General features: G+C 34.3%; 5 protein-coding genes and 1 pseudogene across 9 annotated transcripts; 4 read left to right on the plus strand and 2 right to left on the minus strand.

Annotated features, from left to right (window-relative positions):
- Positions 1–224: 224 nt before the first annotated feature.
- Positions 225–5,519, minus strand: LOC123219041 (transcription factor VOZ1-like). Of its 5 annotated transcripts, XM_044640745.1 has the most exons (6): positions 5,321–5,517; positions 5,157–5,169; positions 4,533–4,799; positions 3,929–4,078; positions 1,379–1,919; positions 225–1,272 (listed from the first exon to the last, which is right to left on the minus strand). In XM_044640745.1, the coding sequence occupies exons 3-6, from the start codon at positions 4,761–4,763 to the stop codon at positions 716–718; spliced, it is 1,479 nt and encodes a 492-aa protein (XP_044496680.1). In that variant the 5' UTR covers positions 4,764–4,799; positions 5,157–5,169; positions 5,321–5,517; the 3' UTR covers positions 225–715. The 5 variants fall into 5 exon arrangements, with proteins under 5 accessions (XP_044496680.1, XP_044496682.1, XP_044496678.1 ...); XM_044640747.1 differs by lacking the exon at positions 5,157–5,169 and having other exon boundaries at positions 3,956–4,078; positions 5,321–5,519; XM_044640743.1 differs by lacking the exon at positions 5,157–5,169 and having other exon boundaries at positions 5,321–5,516.
- Positions 5,520–7,044: 1,525 nt separating this feature from the next.
- On the minus strand, positions 7,045–10,866 carry LOC123218447 (OPA3-like protein). Its single transcript, XM_044639907.1, has 4 exons — positions 10,518–10,866; positions 9,814–9,948; positions 8,754–8,840; positions 7,045–7,443 (listed from the first exon to the last, which is right to left on the minus strand). The coding sequence occupies exons 1-4, from the start codon at positions 10,644–10,646 to the stop codon at positions 7,264–7,266; spliced, it is 531 nt and encodes a 176-aa protein (XP_044495842.1). The 5' UTR covers positions 10,647–10,866; the 3' UTR covers positions 7,045–7,263.
- Positions 10,867–12,588: 1,722 nt separating this feature from the next.
- Positions 12,589–13,902, plus strand: LOC123218566 (trans-resveratrol di-O-methyltransferase-like). Its single transcript, XM_044640055.1, has 2 exons — positions 12,589–13,413; positions 13,491–13,902. Exons 1-2 carry the CDS (start codon positions 12,637–12,639, stop codon positions 13,785–13,787), a joined length of 1,074 nt encoding a protein of 357 aa, XP_044495990.1. The 5' UTR covers positions 12,589–12,636; the 3' UTR covers positions 13,788–13,902.
- A 4,020-nt stretch (positions 13,903–17,922) lies between these two features.
- On the plus strand, positions 17,923–19,503 carry LOC123218513 (trans-resveratrol di-O-methyltransferase-like). Its single transcript, XM_044639984.1, has 2 exons — positions 17,923–18,877; positions 18,956–19,503. The coding sequence occupies exons 1-2, from the start codon at positions 18,101–18,103 to the stop codon at positions 19,250–19,252; spliced, it is 1,074 nt and encodes a 357-aa protein (XP_044495919.1). The 5' UTR covers positions 17,923–18,100; the 3' UTR covers positions 19,253–19,503.
- A 616-nt stretch (positions 19,504–20,119) lies between these two features.
- On the plus strand, positions 20,120–22,271 carry LOC123218883 (annotated as a pseudogene).
- Positions 22,272–22,757: 486 nt separating this feature from the next.
- On the plus strand, positions 22,758–23,753 carry LOC123219389. The gene has a single exon (XM_044641334.1). It carries the CDS (start codon positions 22,805–22,807, stop codon positions 23,501–23,503), a length of 699 nt encoding a protein of 232 aa, XP_044497269.1. The 5' UTR covers positions 22,758–22,804; the 3' UTR covers positions 23,504–23,753.
- Positions 23,754–25,479: the final 1,726 nt, after the last annotated feature.

A 25,479-nucleotide genomic window follows, 5' to 3' on the forward strand; every position in this document is an offset into this window, starting at 1 on the left:
TAATATAAATAACGTAATTAATTTTCCTTTATTTGAAGATAATAATTGTTAAATATGAAATATCTACAATCTTCAGAGTTTCAAAATCATAAATAATCGAGGCTTTCTTTATTTTTCAAAGGCTAGGAAAAGCACTTCTAATCACCTGCTAACTTTCATGAGGAGAACGAGAGTAACCGAAACAAGAACCTGTGAGCAAGATTTGTTAAACTAAACATAAACACTTATTTACAAATTTTCTGATGCAATAGATCTCAAAGTATTTTCCATGAGCAGAAGCAGAATACTGCTGCTGATAGAATTAGCATAAACTATTACAACCTATAAAACTGTCAGTAAAATATTATAGCAAACAGTGTGCATTCACCCGATCCTATCACGGTGACTCTGATTTGTTTTCAAGTGTTCACCATTTTTCTTGATTAGTTATAAAAATGGAGTGACAAAAAACAGCCATTTTTCTTGCCTTGCCTGTAAACCATCAGTTAGAATGTATTCTCCAGCATTCAGGACAGTCTAATGCAGCACTTTCATGCAATAATAAACTATAGACAACTCCATTCAGCCAAAAAGAGAGCTTGACCTTATGTTATTCATGACCCAAAACCTGCAGAATCAAAAAGTACTTGACCCACAGATGATATGCTACAGCTGATGTAACTAGACTAATAAGATCCTTGCATCTTCCCCCCATTCTCCACCGAAGATTACTCAATTACCTGGGGTAATATTCGTTCATATTATCAACAAAATAATCATACTGTCCATTCACTCCATAATCCAGCTTTTCATTGGATGGAGGGGTAACATTTGGAGCAGGATAAACATTTCCACCAACACCAACCTTTGCATTAACTTTGGCCCGCCCTTTAACTAAGCGCTTGACATCTGTAGGAAACTCAGCAGTGAGCCTTCCCATCTGCTTCTGCAGATCAGCGACAGAATCATTTGATATTTTGCCTTTAGAATTCTTCTTTCCATCAACAAGCTTCAATTCCAATCTATACAAGGCACAGGCATCATATTTATTGATCTCATACTCATAAAGGTGCCACTCAAAATGGTTCAGTGGTTGTGGATCCATGTAGTAGGATCTCTTCAAGCCTCCAAATTCATTCATCACTTGCTTTCTTGACTCATGCCAACCACGTCCACTGTAATCTGGCAATGATCTCTGCTTTCTGTTTCCACTCTCAAATGCTCTTCGAGGCTTATCAAAAAAGAGCCACTCCCTAATTGTTTCACCATCAAGAACCGAAAGATCAAAAAGCTCTACGATCACATAAGAAAATAAATTAGTCATAATAAAAACAAAATACAAATAGTCTTCAAACAAAAAATAGAAATTGCTACCATAAAACAATGACAATATACTTACCAGGAGCATTCCATGGAGATTTTGAAGTTGCAGCTCCTTCACATTCTGGGATACCAACGTCTTTCCCCTGTGCCTTGGCACTAAGTGCAGAAAAAAGCAGTCCATCTTTCAGTCCAATGCCACCAGGTCGTAGAACTGGGCCCATCCCAGGTGGGCCTTCACTCAATGCTAAATCAGCATGAAAACTGCTGCAATAATCCTGACAGCAGTCTACACCCTGACACCAGTCTACACCCTGAGCAGGCCTTGGACAATCCCAAAGTGCGCATTTTGGGCCCAAGAAAGCAGAAGGTGGAGGACATATACTTGGCATATACGCAGAAATCTGATGCATGGCATCCTCCCCACAGAAATTTGCACCATTAAAACCAGTATAAAAGTTTTGTTCCAAGTCTTGATGCAAATCAAAATGATGATAGTCCAACTGTGTAGCCCCTTCCAAGTTGCTGATTCCCATGCAATTAACTCCTGATGGGGAGTTTTTGCATTGATCAACTAATGAAAAATGATGCTGCTGTTGCCCATGATTCACACCATATCCCTGAAACATATCAACCATAAATTCACCAGTGAGAGCCCCTCTCAGCCCGATATTCTATAAATGTGGAATCAAGTGCAAATGGATATATATATATATATATAAAAGTTAAACTCTATGGGAAGATAAAATAACCTAGAATGAGGCATGTGGATCTAATGCTTGGGTGGAAAAGAGTACAGATTTTCTATTATTAAACAAGTAATTTCTTTTCTCTCTTCGCTAAATTTAAATATATATGAAGAAGCAGTATTTGATGACCAGTATGGAATGCTGGTTACAATGGACTATCCAAGCACATGAAGAAAGTGGCACTAATCAAAATTCAATTTGGCAGGTCAGGTTCACCTCACCACACCTCATGATCACCACAGGCCAGCTGGATGACATCAATGTGCAACAAATTTAATTACTGTTACTGATCTGGTAACTTTGGAGGATACAGCTCAATTTATGTTCCATCAACAGATCTGTATGTTGAGCAATTCTCTGGTGGAATAGAATTGCTAATGCATCCACCCCCACCAACCAATGGCAAGCCTATTCAATATTTGGAGTGGTATAATGAGATATTCAAAAGTAACAGCAATTTTTACTTCTTGGTCCTCCGTTAAACTCAGGCACCAAACAAGTGCTACATACTGTGTCTAGAGTTGTCTTCCAATTCTTAGATAAAGAAGATCTACCTCACACCTTCCCAATAACTTCCACTCCTTTTAAGTATAGGAAAATACATAGAAAGGGCCAAAGACACCTTCATATGTTTGAAAACTAACTACATTTTGAAGCATGAATACCAATCATGCACAATAAAACAGGAAGCCAAGGATACAAGTAAAATCTATTGCGCTTCCTTTCATTACATACTTAGGCAGGACAAAGCAACTAGAAATTAATCCTAAGATGGGAAAGAGTGAGGATACAAGAGGGCAGCAAGGAAATTCTAAATAGTACTTAGCTGATCCAAGTCAAAAGATTACCTCTACAAAGAAAAACCGTGTTGTATTTGCAAATATCTTGGTGCCATCCTTAGCAATAGAATAAACACTCAGTGACTGGGTACCCAATCACTTTGTTTAAGCAGATACTAGCTACACCCATAATACATGTCATGAAGAAACTTACACACATCCTCTCAAGAGATCAAGGCAGTTGGCAGGGCCTTTGAATGAGAAAGACAAATACCCAACTCAGTGTAACCCTCAAGCCACCAAGCCATGGCCCTCAAACCATTCCATACCCGACAAAGTAGCTTAGATATAGTTCATTCATGATCCCAACTCAAATAGAAAAAAATATACGAGGTTTATCTGGTTCGCACCCTTAAACATAAAGTGATCAAAGAAACCCTAATCCTTTCCCTCATAGATTGGATCACCAAGGCATCAATTAGAACTACTTCCAAAGGTTTCTATGTAACTGCCCTTGTTGAAGAGTTCCTCAAAGATTTGGCATGCTATGCCTCTACAATCTGATACCTGAGGTGTCCCAAGAGGATCTCACATGTATTAAGTTTTCCAATTTTTCCACCTTATCCTATTACACACAGAAAAAGGAGGTTTCAACTCCAATAGACTTATGCTTTTAATAATCAGAAGTCACTCTTTATGCCTCTCCAAAAGTATATAGGAAGTTCCTATTGGCATGCCAAATCCAATCTCCTAAACAATGATCAAGTGCAAAACCAGGTAACCTTGTGGACACTCTAAAACTAAATCAAACGTTCAAATACGTCAGTTACACGGGTTTGAGTTTACCTAGGCATCTATCTATCATCACGAATAACCGTATTTGAAAACTTCAGTCCCCTGGCTATATGATGTGGAAATGAAGGAATAAGCTAATATATCTTTTCCCAGTTCTAAATGCTAAATTCCATATTCCACTTTCCATGAAAATTGAGCAGTACTTCTAGAAGAATTTAAATTCAGTCCAACTACTGCACAAAGCTCCCAACAAAACTCAGTAAAGAAAACCCACACTAAAATTACAAACAGACATCAAAAAACCACCTCATGGAAGACTGCACCATCTCCAACCTGCAAGAGTTGATCATTGGGCTCTGGCTTTGGAGCAGTTAATGCGCTAGTGGCATCATCTTCTTCCTCACATAGTTGCAACAGCCGATGAATGTCAGAAGAAAATGACCCAAGAGTACCATCCTGAATTCATTCATAAAGATCGCAATCCATCAATCCATGCTTTAATTAAACCATACATGCATAGTCACAACCATGCTCCAAAGAGGTTCAAATCCATGACATCAAAACATGATAAAGACATATGGGGAAAATAAAAATGACCCATCACTAACCAAATAATTTCCCACAAATCACTTGCAATCAAATCTTTAAAATAAAATGCCAACTAGTGCTATTGAACTCACATGCATGAATTATATTACATACCAATTCATATTCGCACACAAAAAATATAATAGGATGAGAACAAATCACCAACAAGAAAAATCAAGACTGCCACTCTATAATTACATACAATCATATGCAAACACAAATTTATATTCAAATACTAAAATGTGATTAATAAAATTCATAATCACAGTTGATGCTCTTGAACTGCAATATACGCATCAGATAATGGGATAATAAATTATACTTGTTGCAAAGAAGATGCAGGTGAGGGCTCATTAAGCTCAGCTTTCCATTCACGAAGCATCTGGTGGACTTGTTCTTCAAGCACAGCCACATCAATATTGCGGCTCTCTTTCCTCGCATATTGCAGATCCATGAACATGCCTTGCAGATCATCAACTCGGTTTTTAGCTTTGTCCTTGAAAAGCTTGTGAGAAGCTGACTTGCAGTTAGTCTTAGAGCCCTTCCCCATCATGGCACAATCCCTTTTGTCAAGTCTCTAGCAACTCCCCTGCAATTAAGACCCAAACAAGCCAATTAGAGATCATCCCATCAAAAAGATACCAACTTTTCCAACGAATTCCGTTTCAATTGCCAAAAAAGACATGCAAAAACAAATATCAACCGAGATTAAAACATGCATGGTAAGAACACAACAAGTTCCAATAACAAAATTATCACCCGAAAAAAGAAAAAAAATACAACAATAATAATTAAATCATGAGAATAAAACATTGAAAATAACCGATATATCAGAATCCAAACAACGAAATCAACATCAAATCTAGCTGAAACTGAGAAAATAATAACATGAAAAACATATTAACACAATCAGTATACAGATCAAACAAACATAAACTAATCGTACCTAAATCACGCGACTGAGTTAGCAGAGATCACAACTCACAGCGCTTATTAAAATAAACTTGTACAAATGAGAAGGAAATAACTTTGGATTTGGGGAAAATAAAGTAGATAAAGAAAAAAAGAAGTTAAATATTGGAGAGAAGAGAAAAGATGCCAGTTACATACTACTTTGTAAATTGGGAAGGGTGGACGATTGGAGGACCGACGCTGACTATAGAGAGTGGCCACGACAGACGGAATCAGAGAACGAGAGACAGATGATTTGCCTTTTTCTTTTTTTCTTTTTATTCTTTTTTTGTTCTTTTCCCTCAGACTCTGTGAAAACGAAGGCAGTAGATATGTGAGAATGTGTGACTCGACTGTTTAATAACGCGGCAAAAGATACCTGGGCTGTATTATCCTCCCGGTAAAAGGATATCTATAGATTTTTTTTTTTTTTTTTTTTTTTAGTTTTAGGTTCTTGGTGTTAAAATAAGTAAGAATGATATATCTACTTAATAAGGTTATTTTAGATTGAATTCAATATAATATATGTTATATATACAAATTTATCGTGTCAAGAGTGGATAATGTTAGTTTGCTACATGACAAAGGTCGAGACTTAGATAAAAGCCTTTAAAATTTTAGTTATAAAAAGTTTAGTAAATGAATTCGTTATATTATATATTTATTTATATTTTAAATTTTATAATTTATCCCAACACAACCCGTGGGTTGAACTCTAAGGCCTTTAACATGACCTTTACAACATGAACTTGGCATTGACATGTTGTATTTTATAATTTTAGTCATAATATTTGTGGTAATATGTATTAAATTATACATGGAATAAATTCATGATCTTCTATTCATAATTGAGAATATATATTTGTCAAAAATATTGTATTCATGAAAAATCTATGAATCTGTTGAAAACTTGGCAGGCAAGGAAAGCGATAAACCCCATGTTTTATTTATTGAGAATATTCTCAGGGTGCCTGGAAAATTAGTTATTAGCACAAAGTAATTAAAGTAATTAGGAACTGAATGTTCTGACGGTGATTCAATAATGACCACTTAACAACCATATGAACACATAATTGAATAAAAGAAAATACCGTTTCTTCTGGTAATTAAGAAAATACCCAATTGTAAAGAAAAAGAAAAATAAAAATGACAACCCCTTTTTCGAGGAGAGAAAGTGAAAGAGAAGTTGAAGAAGAAAGGCATAAAGGGGCATTCCACTACCACCCACGGGATTCCCATCCTGATGCCTCCTGGTGATCCAAGTTCAAAGGCCTCTAGAAACAAATGCGTTTATGCCCAAAATGATCACCATTCAAAATAAACAAATTCTACCCTCAAATATTTAAATGGTTAAGATTAGCCACTTTGGAGTCAAAAAGTAAAGTCAACAAATCTTTAAACAGCCTGCTGCCATTCCTCACTCTCAAACAAATTGGAAAAGGACCAGTGCCATACCAACCAACGACTCACACAAATGTAAAAAGCAAACTCAACGCTTATCCTCTCAAATCTTAAACAACAGGAGTACCAAAACCTACAGAACTTTTTCCACCTTAGTGGGCATGAAGTTTTTGACATAAACGAAACCGCAACAGCCATTCTAGTCCACCCTTAGTGCTTGAGGGGACATTTGTGTGTGCATTCATTCCGTGTGATTGTCAACTGCTCAAGCTATAAATAATTCACATGTTTATTATGATCCATCACTTAGAACAATACCAGCATACGGCATACCATGTCTGCCATAATAATTGAGCATACCTCATTTGGAATATGCATTCTCTAAATTTAACATCAAGATAAATGACCAAAAACTCAATCTTCATACCATATTCGTTTATGAAATGAATGGCAGAGAAACAATCACAAAATTGATCAAATGGTGAAAATAATGCAAGCACCCCTTGATAAGGAGAAACCTTTGAGTAAATTAAAATTTTATTTGAGCATACCTCATTTACATATGAATGGCAGAGAAACAATCACAAAATTGCTCAAATGGTGAAAAGAATGGAAGCAATCCCTTGCTAAGGAGAAACCTCTGAGTAAATTAAAATTTTATTTGCCAAATTGGAATTTATTGGTCAATTCTTGAGATTTAATCAAGCTGGTTTAACCTCTGTGTTAGCTTGTTTATCCAACTTTCCAACCTCAGTGTCAGCAGATTTGATGCTGAAAATACCACTGAGACCTCGTCCCTTGGCAAGCTGCTCCAATTCTTCAATCTTTTGCTTAAGAAATTCCACTTCCCTCGATAAATTTTCGTCTCTTTGCCTCAATGCCTAAGAAAGAGAACAACTGGTTAAACAAATAGATAATTATTAATCTTTCTAAGAAACTCAGAATGGAAGGCTGTCACTAGATGCATTAATACATAACGAAGTTACCATGAATGTTCCACAACCAAAACCAAAATCATGTTACAATACAAATGGCCCTCTTTCTTAAACGATTAAGTTATAATGCATAATTTGTTGGAACCCAGGAAGCTGACTAGATGTGAGATGTAGATGTAGATATCAGTCCTCACCAAATGAGACGCTGAATTTACTTTATTTTATTTATATTATTTCAGAAAGCACACACTATTTTCCCATCGTACACCTAGAGACTGAAGATTTGATATCATGATCAAAACACTTTCTTAGTGCATTACAAATGCAATTTGGGGTAGTGTTCCCCAGCTCCACCCAAAAAGAATGTAGAGATGAAAGTAGAGAGGAACTTAAAAATTTATTCAGTTTTTGAACTAAAATATCTCAAATTATCTTTTTTGGTTAAGCATCAAAGAAATCCTGTTTAACATGGCTAAACCAACCTTATTTCTCCAATCTCAAACCATTTATATTAAAATATTTTAATATCAGAATCAGTGTATTCACAAAAGAGCTTATTAGGTCTCTATGGTGATATGCAATGCACAGAATACATCTATATGCAGGTGCCCATTATCATTTTGCCCTAAAAGGGAAGTAACAAAAAACGTAGTGGAATTGTAAACAGCTGCGATATTCGAGTGAGTGCCATTTTATACAAGAAAAATGAGATAACAAAGTTCAAGTTTTCAGTTATTTATAGTCAGCATATTATGGCAAGAACCATCTAATTGAAAATAAAAGCTATTCAGGGTTACAAAAGTTCGGTCACATTTGTTCCTTTTGAATGAACTTTCAAAGCAGAGAATAGTATGTATATAATCAATGATCCCTATTTCAACAAGGAACTACATATAATCGAACGGATATAAAATTAAATGCAGTATCGCTTCCGATCTATATATCCATGCTCTCATTAACAAGGAAAATTATCTCAAGTTCTTAGAGTTAGCTTTAATAGCAAAAAGAAGTAAAAAAATCATGATTCATTATCAAAATAATAGAAACTAGAAAGTGGTTGTCTACAAATCTATCAAAAGTTCTATATATTTAGAACAAAAGTACTAAAGAAGGTCCATATGGTGACACAACATTTTAGAAATTTGTCAAAGAATTTTTGTCAATAGCATACACTGAAGGAAACGTAAAGCCAGTCAAGATTTCCACAAGAGACGAAAAGAGCATCATAATATATAGAAAATATTATAATATGTTACCTCCATCTGCTGTTTGCGGATTTCTTCCTTTCTTGCCTCTGATCTAGCACTTCTTTGCACCTCAAAGACCACAGCAGCTCCAGCAACCTATATTCACAGAAAATGGGGTGTCTCATGATTCACAAACAATCAACTCAAGTTCAGTTGCCTTTTAGATAAATTAACATATATAGACGATCAGTATCCCATGTCATAAAACCACCCACCTTACGCTAATAAATGGACACGAAATTGTGTTGATATTTATTGTAATAGGGATCACATTTAAAAGCATCAAGACTAGATAAAAGGAATCCCCAAAATCCGGTTTAATTTCAACAACCAAGTGTTGGATACCTTCAAAAACTCATGAATACCTTCTACCCAGAAACTAAATACTAAATACAAAGAATGAGCACCAAGCAGTAAGAATTTACCCCAGTTTCCTGTATGTTTGACTAGGATACAATTCATCAACAATTCCACCCTCATCTCATGCATGACCAAATGAATACAAATTCTTTAGAGAAATGGACCAAACCCCTTTATAGCAAGCACACAAAAAAAGATAAAAGATGATCATGATCCACCTTTTCTCACTCCAATTACACTAATAACAACAAAGAACAATTTTTCCCTCTTCACCACATCTTCAAATGTTAGGGCAAGAAAGAGCCATTGTCCATGAAAAAAAGTCAGAAACTGAATTCAGGTTTCCGATCTCTCTCACACAACTCAATAACATGTAATACCATTTTAAAGACTCATAAGATTTCCTTACCTCAATGGAATGGTCAAAGCATCTCCACATCCTACTGTAAGTACAGATACCTTTCCCTGCAACTATCCTCCCATGCCCAATCCAAATCCCTAGTCTAGAAAGTGATATAGTGACTAAGAACCATCGAAGTACAGAGAAACAAAAAGACATACTTGTCAACCACATGCTTCAGTTATAACTTTCTATATTTTCTTCTTGTGTTTTGGTGGGCATTGTCAAAGCAGATAATATAAAAAGAAATACAGTAGCTCTTAAAAAGCCCAGAAACACCAAAGAAGAGTAAAAGGGAAAAAAACTTACTGAAAAAATAAAGAGTTCTCCAATAAGGTCTACAGCAGCCTGAACAGCTTTCTCCTCATTCAATGGACGTATCTCAACACCAGTTGCAAGACCATGTGTGCTTCTTTGTATTCTTGTTGTGAATCGATGATTTGCCTGATTTCGACAAGCAATAAGCAATTTATAAAATTGAATTCATATAACTTCATGAGCTACATAACTATATGCATTTTTGAAATAACAATATAGCAAATGATATGATTAATTAATTAATCACATCCTCAGTTTTAAACTGAAACAGCTAAAATACCAGTTATAAATTAATTGCAGAAAATTTAGAAATGAAGCTGCAAATCCTTACCACCTCTAAAACTCTCATATTTTTTGGACCTATAGATACTTTACTAGTTATTCTCTCTTTGTCAGCAACCAAACCTGTACTCAAATACCTAATTTATCATAATATGATATCAAAGCGCAATAAATTATGACATTAACTCAAGAATTACTGAACTATCAACAAACAGATCTCAAGCTAACATAGAGAATTACTCAAAATTTAATTATTCTTGGCCAGTAACAAACGACGACGAAATAAAAATCAAAATAGTTAACCTAGGTAATTCTAAAAATTAAAATAAAATCTAGCAACTGTTACAAAAATGAGAAACGATCATGAAGTTCAAATAGCTTTGCACTTACGAATAAATAAAATGCGGCGTTACCTGGGCGATGCCGATGATGAATTGACGAAATTTAGGGTAAGTAGCAGTCTGTTGTTTGAGCTTAGCCGCCAACGGTTTGCTCAGCGTTTTCAAGGCTAGCGTTCCTAATTTAAGTAGAGGCAGGACCATAACTTCCTTTCTTCTCTTGAATTCGAAAAGTAACTAATTGAGAGAAAACAAAATCAACTTAATAAATGATAAGTGCTGCGGGTTTGAGTTGCTTATTGGACCAGTTTCTTGATGAACAAGAGTCATTACAGACTATTTCATAGAAAGCAGAAGGCTGCGGAGATATGGAAACGTTCATTTTTGTTTGGGGTTTTATATTCTTGGCGAATACGTAGGAAGCTGCAGAGTTGGCGAAATGGCAATAGAATGACGTGGACTTTAACTGTGTGATAATTGGATGATCGTCTGATTGGACGGTCTACTATAGATGTTTAAAAGCGTCTGAATTTTACACTTTTTAATTAGGCCGAATAACTGTTTCCCACCCAAGGCATGATAAAATAAATTTACACCCTTTAAAATTTGAAAAAACCATTTTCCAACCCATGCAGTAGTTACTTAAAATGTATTTATACCATTTTGTTTAGATATTATAATGTGTATAATTAACCATCATTTTTAAAGTATTACAATAGCATTTGTGTTAGACTAAACTGTGAATAGGATACTACTATGAGGTGTAAATGTACTTTTTAAAATTTACTAGAAGCATATAAATATGTTCCCCACTTTACTTCAAAAATTATTATATTTACTTTCATATATTTTAAAAATGTTTTATATTGTAATAGTTTATAATATGATATTTATATTAATTAATTAATTGTATTATATTCAGCTCTTTAAGAGAATAGCTATCATTTTTTAAATTACTAATAGATATATTAAAATTGAAAATTTTTCAAAAAAAAAAAAACTTTTTTAATTTAAAAAAATCCTCTAAAATGAAATGCTTCCTAGAAAGAAATTATGTAGGATGGAGAGACAATATAGCAATATTCAAGTAAGATAATTGTGTGTTATACAATTAAATTTTTCTTTAATCAAATTCACGAAATTAACATTAAAAAAAAAATTAATCATATCATATTTACGATTAGTCAACTCAAAATGCGGATAACAATTATTTTTTATTAAATTGGGATTATGTTGTTATCCGATTCCTATAAAAAAAAGGGATTAAATATATAATTTTAATAATAAAAGTTCAGTTGCTCTCAAAATTTGAAGGTTGAATGCGTAATTAATATATACTTTCAGTAATTTAAGTTGTATTTTTCAATAACTAATCACGTCATATACACATTGGTCAACTCAAAATGCAAATAACAATTACTTTTTTATCCAATTGGGATCATACTGTTATTCATTTCCATTAAAAAAAAAGGGTTAAATATATAATTTTTGTTACAAATATAATAAAATAAATAACAAAATGATTGAATTACAAAATGAGAATTATGATTTTATTAAACCAAAACTACGACAAAAAAGAGAAATAAGCAAAAGTGAAGCGACAAGAAGCAAAACTCAAAAATTCTTGGATGATAGAAATGTGTATTACATAAAGAGAGGAGGGATGTACTTATAAGAAATTTTGCCCCCACTCCAGTCAGCAAAAATAACTTTCATACTCAAATCAAACAAAAGCAATTTAATGCTTTTACACTCTTTTAGGCAAAGTTTCTTCTCATGTGGTGGAAAATCCACCTTCTGTAACAATTTTAATAATAAAAGTTCAGTTGTTCTCAAAATTTGAAGGTTGAATGCTTCAAAATGTAATTAATATATACTTTCAGTCAACATCAGCATAAAGCTGGAGAAGAAAAAAACAATGAGTGGTTGAATACTAAAACATTTTCAAATTATTATTATGAAATGATTGATCCAAGCTGCTGGTTCAGTCCACAGCTAATGAAAGGAAGAAGACAAAGCAAAATAATTATGGTAGTTTATGAAGTAAGATAAACAAAGAAGTTATATTAATGACATAGATTTGATATCTTCAAAGTCAGCACCTCTCTTTTCACTGCTCACTGAAATCCTATCCTTTGAATTCCTGTGTCAATAAATAAGGGAAATAAAATACAAGCAGGCTTGTTTTTGAACCATGGATCCCGGGAATGGTGAAGGAGGAAGTGAGATATTTCGAGCTCAAACTCATCTGTATAAGCATATATTTAACTACATAAGTTCGATGTCACTGAAGTGTGCAGTTGAGCTAGGCATACCAGACGAAGTTCACAAGCATGGCCAACCCATCACTCTTCCTCAGTTAATTTCATCTCTTCAGATTTCCCCCACCAAAACCAGTTATATGAACCGGCTGATGCGCATGTTGGTTCACTCAGGCTTCTTTTCTACGACAAAAGTAGTCAACAACACCACGCAAGAAGAAGAAGAAGCATATGTTCTAACATCTTCTTCTAGGCTGCTCCTCAAAGAAGAGCCCAACTGCTTGACACCGTTTGTCCTGTCAATGATTAGCCCGGCGTTTTTAACCCCATGGCACTGTCTAGGCGACTGGTTTCGGGGGAGTGAACTTAATGCGTTTGAAAAAGCACATGGGATGAACTTTTGGGATTATGGAGAACAAAACCCTGAATTCAGCAAGCTTTTTGGGCTAGGAATGGCAAGTGATTCTCAAATGGGAAACCTGGTTATTAAAGACTGCAAGCCAATTTTTGAAGGGTTGGGTTCATTAGTTGATGTTGGGGGTGGAACGGGGTCGTTTTCCAGAATCATATCTGAAGAATTTCCCAGCATAAAATGCACTGTACTTGACCTCCCACACGTTGTTGCTAATTTGCCTGAGACACAAAACTTAAAGTTCATAGGAGGTGATATGTTTCAATCAATCCCTCCTGCAGACGCCTTCTTATTTAAGGTATGCTTTTCTCCTGACATTAGGATATTTTTTCAGTTTTTAAAGTAGCTGAATCTGTGTGAATCCTCTATTTACAGTTGATGTTTCATGCCTTTGGAGATGAGGATTGCGTGAAGATACTGAAAAAATGCAGAGAAGGGATTGCAGCTAAAGAAGGGAAGGTTATAATCATAGATATTGTGATAGATGAAAAGAAAGATGAACATGAATCAAAAGAGACAAAGCTCTTCTTTGACATGTTGATGATGATTGTTGTCACTGGAAAGGAAAGAACCCAGAAAGAATGGGAAAGGCTATTCTTGGAGGCTGGTTTTAGTCACTACAAGATCACACCCTTGTTTGGCTTGAGATCCCTTATTGAAGTCTTTCCATAGAATTCAATGTTGCAATCTCGATAAATAAGAATATTGAAAAATAGTTAATCTTTGGAGCTGAATTTGTACTATTCCTGAAATTTCTTACTATTTTCAATTATTGATCTTGTAGCCATATCTCTGTTATTGTGTATTTTCTTTTTTTTTTTCAGACTAACAACACATTTTCAAAGGAACCAAAATGTTAGTAGAATTTTCAATGACAAGGCAAAAATTGTCAGAGTCAAAATAAGATTATGCAAGATCCAAGTTTCATGTCAGTGCAACTCCATATTCAAAGTCAAAATTAAAATTTGTTGAAAGGCTAAGAGCGTGAAACACTTGGTTCCCAGTGTGTCTATATCATGGCTTTCTAAAGCCCGTCTCCAAGAGGAAATTATTTGATTTGGAATCTGGGGAAACGTGAGGTGGATTGTATTGAATTTATCAACTCTTTGGCTCCAAGACAAAGTTATCCACTCTGTGTGAACATCAGCCATGAAAAAATGGTTTCTCAACAGTCATTTAAGTGGCAAAAGAGGTGAAATTTTCAAGTGATGAGGTTTTGATTTAAGACTTGTTAATGACATATTAAAATAAAATATTTGATTTATTTGATATAATAATTGTATAATCAATTATTGGACTTAAAAAAAAATATGACATGATGAGGGCGGTAGTGAGTTGTCTCAAGCTCAGTCTCGTTAGTATACGTGTATATTCAACTGCACAAGTTCCATGACCCTGAAGTGAGTGCAGTTCTGCTGGGCATACCAAACATGATTAACAAGCATGCTCTGCCCAAAAAACTTCGTAAGTTAGTCTCGGCACTTGAAATTCACCCTGCAAAAACTAGCAATGTATACCGGCTAATGCGCTTCTTGGTTCACTCGGGCTTCTTTTCTACGACAAAGGTACTTGTTGATGATAATCAAGAAAAAGAAGCATATGTTTTAACCTCTTCTTCCAAGCTACTAATAAAAAACGAGTCCAATAGCTTGTCACCATTTTTCCTGTCAATGCTTGGTCCGCGATTTTCAACTTCTTGGCATAAGGCTGGTTCCAAGGTAATGAACTCACACCATTTCAAATATGTATCCCTTTCTATTTCTATTTCCCTTACAATTCCAACAAGTAAACATGGCCTTAGTTTCTTTATTTCTTAGATATAGACCTACGATTTACTACTTTTTATCTTTTACGTTAGTCTTATTCTGTATTATCATGACTTAACATTTTTATCTGATTTATTTTCAAATATATTTGACATATGATAGACTTTAATTACATTCAATATCTTCAGGCATCAGCCTCACACTGAGGCCATAACAAATGAAATTTATGTAGTACGAAAACGAAAACGGAAACAGAAAAACTTGAAAATGTAATTTTTAAAAATATAAAAAACAAAAACATAAAAAAACTTATAAGTATGAAAAATATAAGAGTTTTTTTATAAATGTTAAATTTTTTATAACAAAAATATATAAATTTGTATAGTATAAAAATAAATAATAAAAAAAAATAATACTATAAAATATAATCATAGAATCTATTATAAAAGTGTTTTTGAGTAAACGCATATAAATATTTAAGAAAAAATTAATAATACGCATCAATCTATATAACATGTCAGAAAGAAGATGGGTAACATATCAAAGAGTGAAAAAAAAAATGAATTCAATATGAGATTTTAAAATATTTCAGATTTAAAAATATAAAAGATATATATTTAATCGATTTCATGATTTTTTTTTTTTAAATACATTTAAAAATTTTTTAAAAATTTTGAAACAACTTAAAATATTTTGTACAAGCTTACAAGATTTTTGAAAGCAAAAATATTTTTAAAATATGGAAACGCACTCAATTGTAAATTCCTGTGCTACTTTGAATGAAATGAATTGCTCAAGTCCCCATAAATCCCTGCAAGTCAATCAAAGCATAAATTAAAATTCTATCCTGCCGTCTGAGAAAATCAGGTAACTGAGTTGAATGTCATTGCATCCATGTACCAATAAAATTTATTATCATCTGTTCATTTGGTGTCCATAGAAATCCTTGCAAGCCGAGGTCATATTTTTATTTTTTCTGAAAAAGTAAGAGCCAGAGCTAATGGTTGGACGGCAATAATATACGGCCAGTCAGAAAAGCTTACCCTCTTAGAAATTTCTCTGTGATTCCAGTTTAGCAGCCACATTTAGATAAAACTTAAAATTTTCACCTAAACGGGGCAGAAACTGGAAGATCAACTCACATCAGAATAAGAAAACCCCCATAACATGATTTCAAATGAAGGTCATTGATCAAGTGATGAGCTTTTTCAAGCTCAGGCTCAGATATACAAACATGTATGTCATTTCATGGATTCGATGGCTCTGAAATGTGCAGTCCAATTAGGCATTCCTGATGCAATCCACGACCACAAAAAGCTCATTAATCTATCAGAGTTGGCTTCTGCACTTCAAATTCTTCATACTAAAAGAGATTGCTTGCAGCGCCTCATGCTAATATTGCAGCACTCGGGGTATTTTCACAACGACCGAGACTGATGAAGAACAAGAACGACGGTTAGAAAAATTGAATGAATTTAATTAAAATAAAAGGTTGGGAAGTTGAAAGATGAAATGTTGAGAAGTTGAAAACTGAAAAGTTTAGAAATAAAATGTTATATATAAGTTGAAAGACACACAAAAATGAGAAACGATCATGACGTTCAATTAGCTTAACACTTAACGAATAAGTAAAATGCGGCGTCACCTGGGCGATGTCGATGATGAATTGACGAAATCTAGGGAAAGTAGCAGCCTTTTGTTTGAGCTTAGCCGCCAACAACGGTTTGCTTAGCGTTTTGAAGGCTAGCGTTCCTAATTTAAGTATAGGCAGAACCATAACTACCTCTCTGTTCTTGAATTCGAAAACTAACTAATCAAGAGAAAACGAAATCAAACTTATAATCGATAAGTGCTGCTGGATTGGCTTGCTTATTGGATCAGTTTCTCGTTGAACAAGAGTCATTACAGACTATTTCATAGAAAGCAGAAAGCTGCGGGGATGTGGAAACGTTCATTTTTGTTTGGGGTTTTATATTCTTGGCGAATACGTAGGAAGCTGCAGAGTTGGCGAAATGGCAATAGAATGACGTGGACTTTAACTGTGTGTTAATTGGATGATGGTCTGATTGGACGGTCTACCATAGATGTTTAAAAGCGCCTCAATTTTACACTTTTTAATTAGGCTGAATCACTGTTTCCCACCCAGGGCATGATAAAATAACTTACACCCTTTAACATTTTAAAAAACCATTTTTCAACCCATGTCAGTAGTTTCTTTAAAATGTATTTATACCATTTTGTTTAGATAGGCCAAATGAATATTTCTCACCCAAAAGTATCATCTAATCTCAAGTTTTTATCTCTTAACTTAAAAAATCACATTAACCTATCTATAAATAGTTAAAATTAACAGAACTTTAACCCCTTAAAATTTTATCTCTTTTTTTACTTTAAACTTTAAAAACTAAAGTTTTTCCAAATTTCAAGTTTTAAAAAATAACCGTTCTCCTCTAAGGTTTAATTTTTAGATCTCTAATGCTATCTCCGTCGCTATTGTCGACGGCCTCTTGCTCTCGAAGTTTTCTTTTCCTCAGTTGATCTCTCTCCACATAATTAAAAGTTCAATCGATGTCGAATGAGGCTTGAGAGATGACAAAAGACGAAAAGTTTCATAAAAAAGATGAAGTTTTTTATCTTCTCAAGTCTTCTTCTAGAAAGACAAAAAACTTCATCTTTTTAATGAAGCTCAATCTAATTAATTTGTTATATTATATTTAACTCTTTAAGGGAATAATTATCATATATATAACTCAAAATGCAGATAACAATTATTTTTTATCAAATTGGGATCGAGGTGTTATCCATTCCCATAAAAAAAAAAGGATTAAATATATAATTTTAATAATAAAAGTTCAGCTGTTCTCAAAATTTGAAGGTTGAATGCTTCAAAATGTAATTGATATATACTTTCAGCCAACATCAGCATAGAGCTGGAGAAGAAAAAAACAATGAGAGTGGTTGAATACTAAAACATTTTCAAATTATAATTATGAAATGATTGATCCAAGCTGCTGTTCAGTCCACAGCTAAAGAAAGGAGGAAGGCAAGTAAGATAAACGAAGAAGTTATACTTATGAGACATAGATTTGATATCTTCAAAGTCGGCACCTCTGTTTTCACTGCTCACTGAAATCCTATCCTGTTGTCTCCTTTTGAATTCGTGTGTCAATAAATAAGGGAAATAGAATACAAGCAGCCAAGCAGGCTTGTTTTTCAACCATGGATCCCAAGAATGGTGAAGGAGGAAGTGAGATATTTCAAGCTCAAACTCATCTGTATAAGCATATATTTAACTACATAAGTTCGATGTCACTGAAGTGTGCAGTTGAGCTAGGCATACCAGACGTAGTTCACAAGCATGGCCAACCCATCACTCTTCCTGAGTTAATTTCATCTCTTCAGATTTCCCCCACCAAAACCAGTTATATGTACCGGCTGATGCGCATGTTGGTTCACTCAGGCTTCTTTTCTACGACAAAAGTAGTCAACAACACCACGCAAGAAGAAGAAGAAGCATATGTTCTAACATCTTCTTCTAGGCTGCTCCTCAAAGATGAGCCCAACTGCTTGACACCGTTTGTCCTGTCGATGATTAGCCCGGCGTTGTTGACCCCATGGCACTGTCTAGGCGACTGGTTTTGGGGGAGTGAACTTAATGCGTTTGAAAAAGCACATGGGATGAACTTTTGGGATTATGGAGAACAAAACCCTGAATTCAGCAAGCTTTTTTGGCTAGGACTGGCCTGTGATTCTCAAATAGTAAACCTGGTTATTAAAGACTGCAAGCCAATTTTTGAAGGGTTGGGTTCATTGGTTGATGTTGGGGGTGGAAAGGGGTCGTTTTCCAGAATCATATCTGAAGAATTCCCCAGCATAAAATGCACTGTACTTGACCTCCCACACGTTGTTGCTAATTTGCCTGAGACACAAAACTTAAAGTTCATAGGAGGTGATATGTTTCAATCAATCCCTCCTGCAGACGCCTTCTTATTTAAGGTATGCTTTTCTCCTGACATTAGGATAGCTTTTCAGTTTTTAAAGTAGGTTAAATCTGTGTGGATCCTCTATTTACAGTTGGTGTTTCATGCCTTTGGAGATGAGGATTGCGTGAAGATACTGAAGAAATGCAGAGAAGGGATTGCAGCTAAAGAAGGGAAGGTTATAATCATAGATGCTGTGATAGATGAAAAGAAAGATGAACATCAATCAAAAGAGACAAAGCTCTTCTTTGACATGTTGATGATGGTTGTTGTCACTGGAAAGGAGAGAACCCAGAAAGAATGGGAAAGGCTATTCTTAGAGGCTGGTTTTAGTCACTACAAGGTCACACCCTTGTTTGGTTTGAAATCCCTCATTGAAGTCTTTCCATAGAATTCAACGTTGCAATCTCGATAAATAAGAATATTATAAAATAGTTAATAATAGTTAATCTTTGGAGCTGAATTTGTACTATTCCTGAAATTTCTTACTATTTTCGATGTTGATCTTGTAGCCATGTCTCTGTTATTGTGTATTTTCCTTTTTTTTCAGACTAACAACACTTTGTCAAAGGAACCAAAACGTTAGTAGAATTTTCAATGGCAAGGCAAAAATTGTCAAAGTCAAAATAAGATCATGCAAGATCCAATTTTCATGTCAGTGCAGCTCCATATTCAAAGTCAAAATTAAAATTTGTTGAAAGGCTGAGAGCGTGGAACACTTGGTTCCCAGTGTGTCTATATCATAGCTCTCTAAAGTTTGTCTCTAAGAGGAAATTATTTGATTTGGAATCTGGGAAACGTGAGACGGATTATATTGAATTTATCAACTCTTGGCTCCAGGACAAAGTTATCCACCTTGTGTGAATATCAAACATGAAAAAATGGCCTCTCAATAGTCATTTGAGTGACAAAAGTGTCGAATTTTCTAGTGATAGGATTTGAATTTAAGACTTTTAAAGGACATATCAAAATAAATCATTTAATTTATCTGGTATAATAATTATGTGGTCTATCACTGGATCCAAAAAAAAGTATGGTGTGGTGAGGGAGATAGTGAGTTGTCCCGAGCTTAATCTCATTTATACAATCATTTGTACAAGTATATATTCAACTACGTAAGTTCCATCACCCTAAAGCGAATGCAGTTCAGCTGGGCATACCAGACAAAATTCACAAGCATGCTCTGCCCATAACACTTCATAAGGTAGTCTCAGTACTTGAAATTCACCCTGCAAAATCTAGCAATGTATACCGGCTAATGCACTTCTTGGTTCACTCGGGCTTCTTTTCTACGACAAAGGTACTTGTTGATGATAATCAAGAAAAAGAAGCATATGTTTTAACCTCCTCTTCCAAGCTACTAATAAAAAATGAATCCAATAGCTTGTCACCATTTTTCCTGTCAATGCTTGGTCCACCATTTTCAACTTCTTGGCATAAGGCTGGTTCCAAGGTAATGAACTCACACCATTTCAAATATGTATCCCTTTCTATTTCTATTTCCCTTCCAATTCCAACAAGTAAACATGGCCTTAGTTTTTTTATTTCTTAGATATAGACCTACGATTTACTACTTTTTTTATCTTTTACGTTAGTCTTATTCTATATTATCATGACTTGAACATTTTTATCTGATTTATTCTTAAACATAAATATATTTGACATATGATAGACTTTAATTACATTCAATATCTTCAGGTATCAGCAATGCCTCACACTGAGGCCATAACAAATTAAATGAATTGCTCAGGTCCCCAGAAATCCCTGCAAGTCAATCAAAGCATAAATTAAAATTCTATCCTGTCGTCTTAGAAAATCAGGTAACTGAGTTGAATGTCATTGCATCCATGTACCAATAAAATTTATTATCGTCTGTTCATTTGGTGTCCATAGAAATCCTTGCAAGCCGAGGTCATATTTTTATTTTTTCTGAAAAAGTAAGAGCCAGAGCTAACGGTTGGACGGCAATAATATATGGCCAGTCAGAAAAGCTTACCCTCTTTGAAATTTATATGTGATTCCAGTTTAGCAACCACATTTAGATAACACTTAAAATTTTCCCCTAAACAAGCAGAAACTGGAAGATCAACTTACATCAAAATGAGAAAACCCCAATAACATGATTTCAAATGAAGGTCATTGATCAAGTGATAAGCTTTTTCAAGCTCAAGCTCAGATGTACAAACATGTATGTCATTTCATGGATTCCATGGCTCTGAAATGTGCAGTCCAATTAGGCATTCCGGATGCAATCCACACCACAAAAAGCTCATTAATCTCTCAGAGTTGGCTTCCACACTTCAAATTCTTCATACTAAAAGAGATTGTTTGCAGCACCTCATGCTAATATTGCAGCACTCAGGGTTTTTTTACAACGACCGAGATTGATGAAGAACAAGAACGACGGTTAGAAAAATTGAATGAATTTAATTGAAATAAAAGGTTGAGAAAAGATGAAATGTTGAGAAGTTGAAAGGTGAAAAGTTTAGAAATAAAGGGTTAAATATAAGTTGAAAGACACACAAATATTTGAGCTCTCTTATTTTCTTCTTCATCTATAGAAATTTTTTCTTTTAAGTTCTGAAGTCTTCGTTTAAGTTTTTTTATGTTGAAGTTCAGGCTTGATTCAGTTAATCAAAATAGAAAGTTGTGTCCCTCTTGCTATTATTTTGTCATTGTATCATGAGAAATAGACCTTTTTCAAATCCATGTGCACCCAGGTAAAGGAGACAAATTTGTTTGGAGAAGATTGTGTGTTGCAAAGTTCTTGACTTTCAACCTAATCTTATTCTAAATTTTCTTTACCAGCTCTTTGCTTGTCATATTAAAAGCTCCTGGGATTGAATTTATTGGTTGATGCTGGAGGTGGCACAGGAACTCTGGCTAGGACCATTTCTACGGCCTTCCCTGAATTGAATTGCACAGTCTTGGATCTCCCACAAGTTGTCACTAGCTTGCCAGAGAGTGAAAACTTAAAATTTGTTGGAGGTACATGTTTCAATCCATCCCTTCAGCAGATGCAATTGTCATCATGGTATGCAATTTTTCTTTTGTTGTGTCCTTTTCAGCTGTTTCAGATATGGCTTAGTTTTTTATGTTTTGATGCTGACAGTTAATGAGCATTATATTCGCAGTCAGTTTTGCATAATTAGAGAAATGAGGACTGCGTAAAGATTTTGAAGCGTAGCAGAGAAGCTAATGATAAGGGAGGAAAGGGTATCATCATAGATGCGGTGATCAAAGACAGGAAAAATGTCGTTGATGATGATGATGAATTGATCATGGTTATGTGCAATGGAAAAGAGAGAAACCAGAAGGACTGGAAAAAGCCTTTCTTGGATTCTGGTTTTAGTCACAACAAAATTACAGCTACGTGAGAGTTAAAATCTGTCATTGAGGTCTATCCTTGAGAAGTGCACTTTTCTCCATGTTTTGTAAGCTTCAAATGATTATTGGCAAATGAATAATGTATGATAAGCTTGATGCGCTAAACCAGACATTTTTACCAAGTCACATTCACAGATATTCATTTTCTTGTATAAATGTCCAAGCTTAAGTTGGTTTCCACATTGCCATCAACCAAATCAAAATTAGTGTAGCCAACCTTGCTATGAACACGTTTAATCTTTCCACATTCTCATGGATGAGAGAATTCATGTTGTCTTTTAATCAGCTAGATTAGGTAATCATCTTTATCATAAAAGGATAATTCAAAATTCTTGGTAGCTTTGTTCTTAAACAACACTACACAACACATTGTCCTCTCTTGATATGTGAGAAGGAAATAAACAAAAGATTGCTAGCTGGCTTCTTTTGTAGCTTAGCAGGAAAAAGTCAAGGACTTTAAACAAATCCAAAATGTCAAAAGCTTCAATCTATTGATACCAATATATAATTAATCAAGCCTCAAACATTAACAAAGCACCAGGACAGGGAAAAAACAATGTTCTTCCAAAAGGAAGACCTTGATCTGGTGCTTGTGCCTGCTGGGTTGCTCTTCATGTTTTCTTACCATCTCTTCCTCCTCTACAGATACCTCAATCATCCTCACACCACCGCTCTCGGCTTTGAAAACCATAACAAGAGAGCTTGGGTTGAAAGAATTCTGCTGAATTACGACAAGGATACCATCACTGTAGCAGTTAATGTGATAACAAGCAACATAACCGCAGCAACTGTCTTATCCACAATCTCCATCACCCTCAGCTCTCTCATTGGAGCCTGGCTTGGCGGCTCTTCCAATAACGTATTCGAGAGCAGCTTAATTTACGGGGACACCAGGGCGCCCACCATTTCACTCAAATACATAAGCCTGCTCGTATGTTTTCTTTTAGCCTTCTCATGTTTTGTCCAATCAATAAGGCATTTTGTGCATGCAAACTATCTGATCAGCATACCAGAAAGTGACACACCTCTGCAATTCGTTCAAACTGCAGTTATCAGGGGAGGTGAATTTTGGTCTCTAGGACTCAGAGCTCTTTATTTTGCTCTTATTATGCTTCTATGGTTTTTTGGTCCAATACCCATGTGTGTTTCTTCCATTGCTATGGTGATTGTCCTTCATCATCTTGACATCAATAGAACTCCGTTGCACCATTTTTCATCTCCCTGGAGCCTGAAGAACGGAAAAATGGGTCGGTGACAGACAGAATATCGGCGGTTGCACAATGAAGAATTCGATCAAGTTCCACAAAACATTAATTAATGTATTAAGAAAACTAGTTCTGAAATAATTGCTTGTGAGACAACAAGATGGCGAATGTTTTTCTCTGTTGTTTATCTGAATATCATAGTTTTTTAATTAAAGAGATTGATAAAGTCCAAGCATTGCTTGCAAAACTTGTATTGGTAAGCAAGCAATAGAGGAGTTGAACTTTGTTTTGTTGGGGGAAGATGATTGAATTTTTGTTTATTGGTTGGGATCTGCAGAAATAAATAACTTGTAAGTAACTACAACAAAGGCTTAATTTTGAAATGCTTGCTTAACTAGCAAGTGATAAGAATTAGTTTCTTCAACTTTGGGAACATGTTTATTTGTTTCTTTATATATTAAAAATTGGAACTTCAATCAAAAGTCAAAACTGGGATTTTTGACTTTTTTATGAACACTCCTTTATGATTTATTATATTACAACTTGAACACTTTGTAAATCAATTTATAAATTAATTAAACATGTTAAGAGAGTGGGGTTAGCCCGTTAACACAATCACCCCAAACCCATAGGTCATGCCAAAGGTCTTGCCTAATTATTAACATAATTCAATGAATTAAGTCCCCCCAGTTACAAGGGTTGTTCTAATATGAGTTTTTAGGGATTATTGTTAATTAGTGTCCAATCTTTTGTTTAGTATGCATTTATGCCTTAAAGTTGCCGGAAAAGGGTTCCCTCATGGCGTACCCAACACCGAAAGGGTTTGAGATGGATTGCATGGTAAAACATTTTGATTTGCTTTACCAATACATAATTACCTAGAAAACATCTTGATTTGTTTTACCGAAAGGTAATTACTTAGAGGCCAGCCTTTTATGTAGATAAAACTTGTCAAAATAATGGGTCAACACCTCCATCTTGGAACCAATGTCATAGAAGTGTGATACCTCATATATGCACCCATTTTGGACAACTGCCTTGAGATAGGCATCCTAGAAGCAAATTTATGGTGCATGGAATTCTCGTTTATAGTCTCAAAGATCATCCCCAACTCATTCTCATACGGAATTCTCACGTGCATTTATGTACCTCCACAAAAGGCCAACCATATCCCTATGCCTCTCAGTCAATCCCTCATACAAGTTATGCGCTAATTGTCATTTAGGATTTGCATGTTACTATTACAATTGGGCCAAAAGTGATGATGATCCTAGTTACTAAACATGAGAACAGACAAAAAAAAAATACGTGAATTATATAGGTATAATATGATGAAGAATAAAAAATATGTTTATAAAAAGATATTGTTAAAATTTTTATATGGGAAAAATATGAAACATGTATATACGAGTTTAATACGATATATTGTCAATAATATGATTTTAAAAATATAGTAACATGATAATAATTTTAGTGTTTTTCACAAATTTTCTATTAAAAATCAATATAACAATTCAAATATAAAGTATTTAATTATCTATTAAATCTAATAATTATATAATAAAAAATTTTTACACAATAAGTAACATACTAATTTTGTATCGATCAGAGTGAATCTTTACATCAATCACAGGAAAGAAAAACATAAAATTAGGTTGAGAATTAAGAAATAAATATTGTCAGACTTTTTTTAAATGAAAGCGGTATTTTCATAAATAATTAAAAATAGAAAGAACATTTTTGTATTTTAAATTTAGCCAAAAAATTAAAAAATACGACATATAATTCACATTTAATATGAAAAGAGTATAAAATACGTGTTTAATATATTTTGGATTAAATTTTTTTTAAATATGTTTAATGCCTAAATAATGCTTGAATTATATCCGTATTTATTAGCTAGGATGATGATATCGAAAACTAATTAATTAAGTCATTGTTTGGCTCAATCCTTCGTGCAAATGTGAATAAAATTAAATGATTTTTGTATTTGTAATTCGGGGGTTTGATTGTAAAAACAAATCAA

The sequence above is a fragment of the Mangifera indica genome, chromosome 6, assembly GCF_011075055.1.
Source record: "Mangifera indica cultivar Alphonso chromosome 6, CATAS_Mindica_2.1, whole genome shotgun sequence".
Taxonomy (NCBI): domain Eukaryota; kingdom Viridiplantae; phylum Streptophyta; class Magnoliopsida; order Sapindales; family Anacardiaceae; genus Mangifera; species Mangifera indica.

Excerpts from the sequence above, each read along its gene's own strand:
- LOC123219041 (XM_044640745.1), bottom strand. The coding sequence starts at position 4,763 with ATGATGGGGAAGGGCTCTAAGACTAACTGCAAGTCAGCTTCTCACAAG. Across the intron at positions 4,079-4,532 it reads CTGCATCTTCTTTGCAACAA|GATGGTACTCTTGGGTCATT; the intron begins GTATAATTTATT and ends GAATGAATTCAG. Across the intron at positions 1,920-3,928 it reads ATGGTGCAGTCTTCCATGAG|GGATATGGTGTGAATCATGG; the intron begins GTGGTTTTTTGA and ends GATATGTTTCAG.
- LOC123218447 (XM_044639907.1), bottom strand. The coding sequence starts at position 10,646 with ATGGTCCTGCCTCTACTTAAATTAGGAACGCTAGCCTTGAAAACGCTG. Across the intron at positions 9,949-10,517 it reads TCATCATCGGCATCGCCCAG|GCAAATCATCGATTCACAAC; the intron begins GTAACGCCGCAT and ends TGTCGAAATCAG. Across the intron at positions 8,841-9,813 it reads GAGAACTCTTTATTTTTTCA|GTTGCTGGAGCTGCTGTGGT; the intron begins GTAAGTTTTTTT and ends CTGTGAATATAG.
- LOC123218566 (XM_044640055.1), top strand. The coding sequence starts at position 12,637 with ATGGATCCCGGGAATGGTGAAGGAGGAAGTGAGATATTTCGAGCTCAA. Across the intron at positions 13,414-13,490 it reads CAGACGCCTTCTTATTTAAG|TTGATGTTTCATGCCTTTGG; the intron begins GTATGCTTTTCT and ends CTCTATTTACAG.
- LOC123218513 (XM_044639984.1), top strand. The coding sequence starts at position 18,101 with ATGGATCCCAAGAATGGTGAAGGAGGAAGTGAGATATTTCAAGCTCAA. Across the intron at positions 18,878-18,955 it reads CAGACGCCTTCTTATTTAAG|TTGGTGTTTCATGCCTTTGG; the intron begins GTATGCTTTTCT and ends CTCTATTTACAG.
- LOC123219389 (XM_044641334.1), top strand. The coding sequence starts at position 22,805 with ATGTTCTTCCAAAAGGAAGACCTTGATCTGGTGCTTGTGCCTGCTGGG.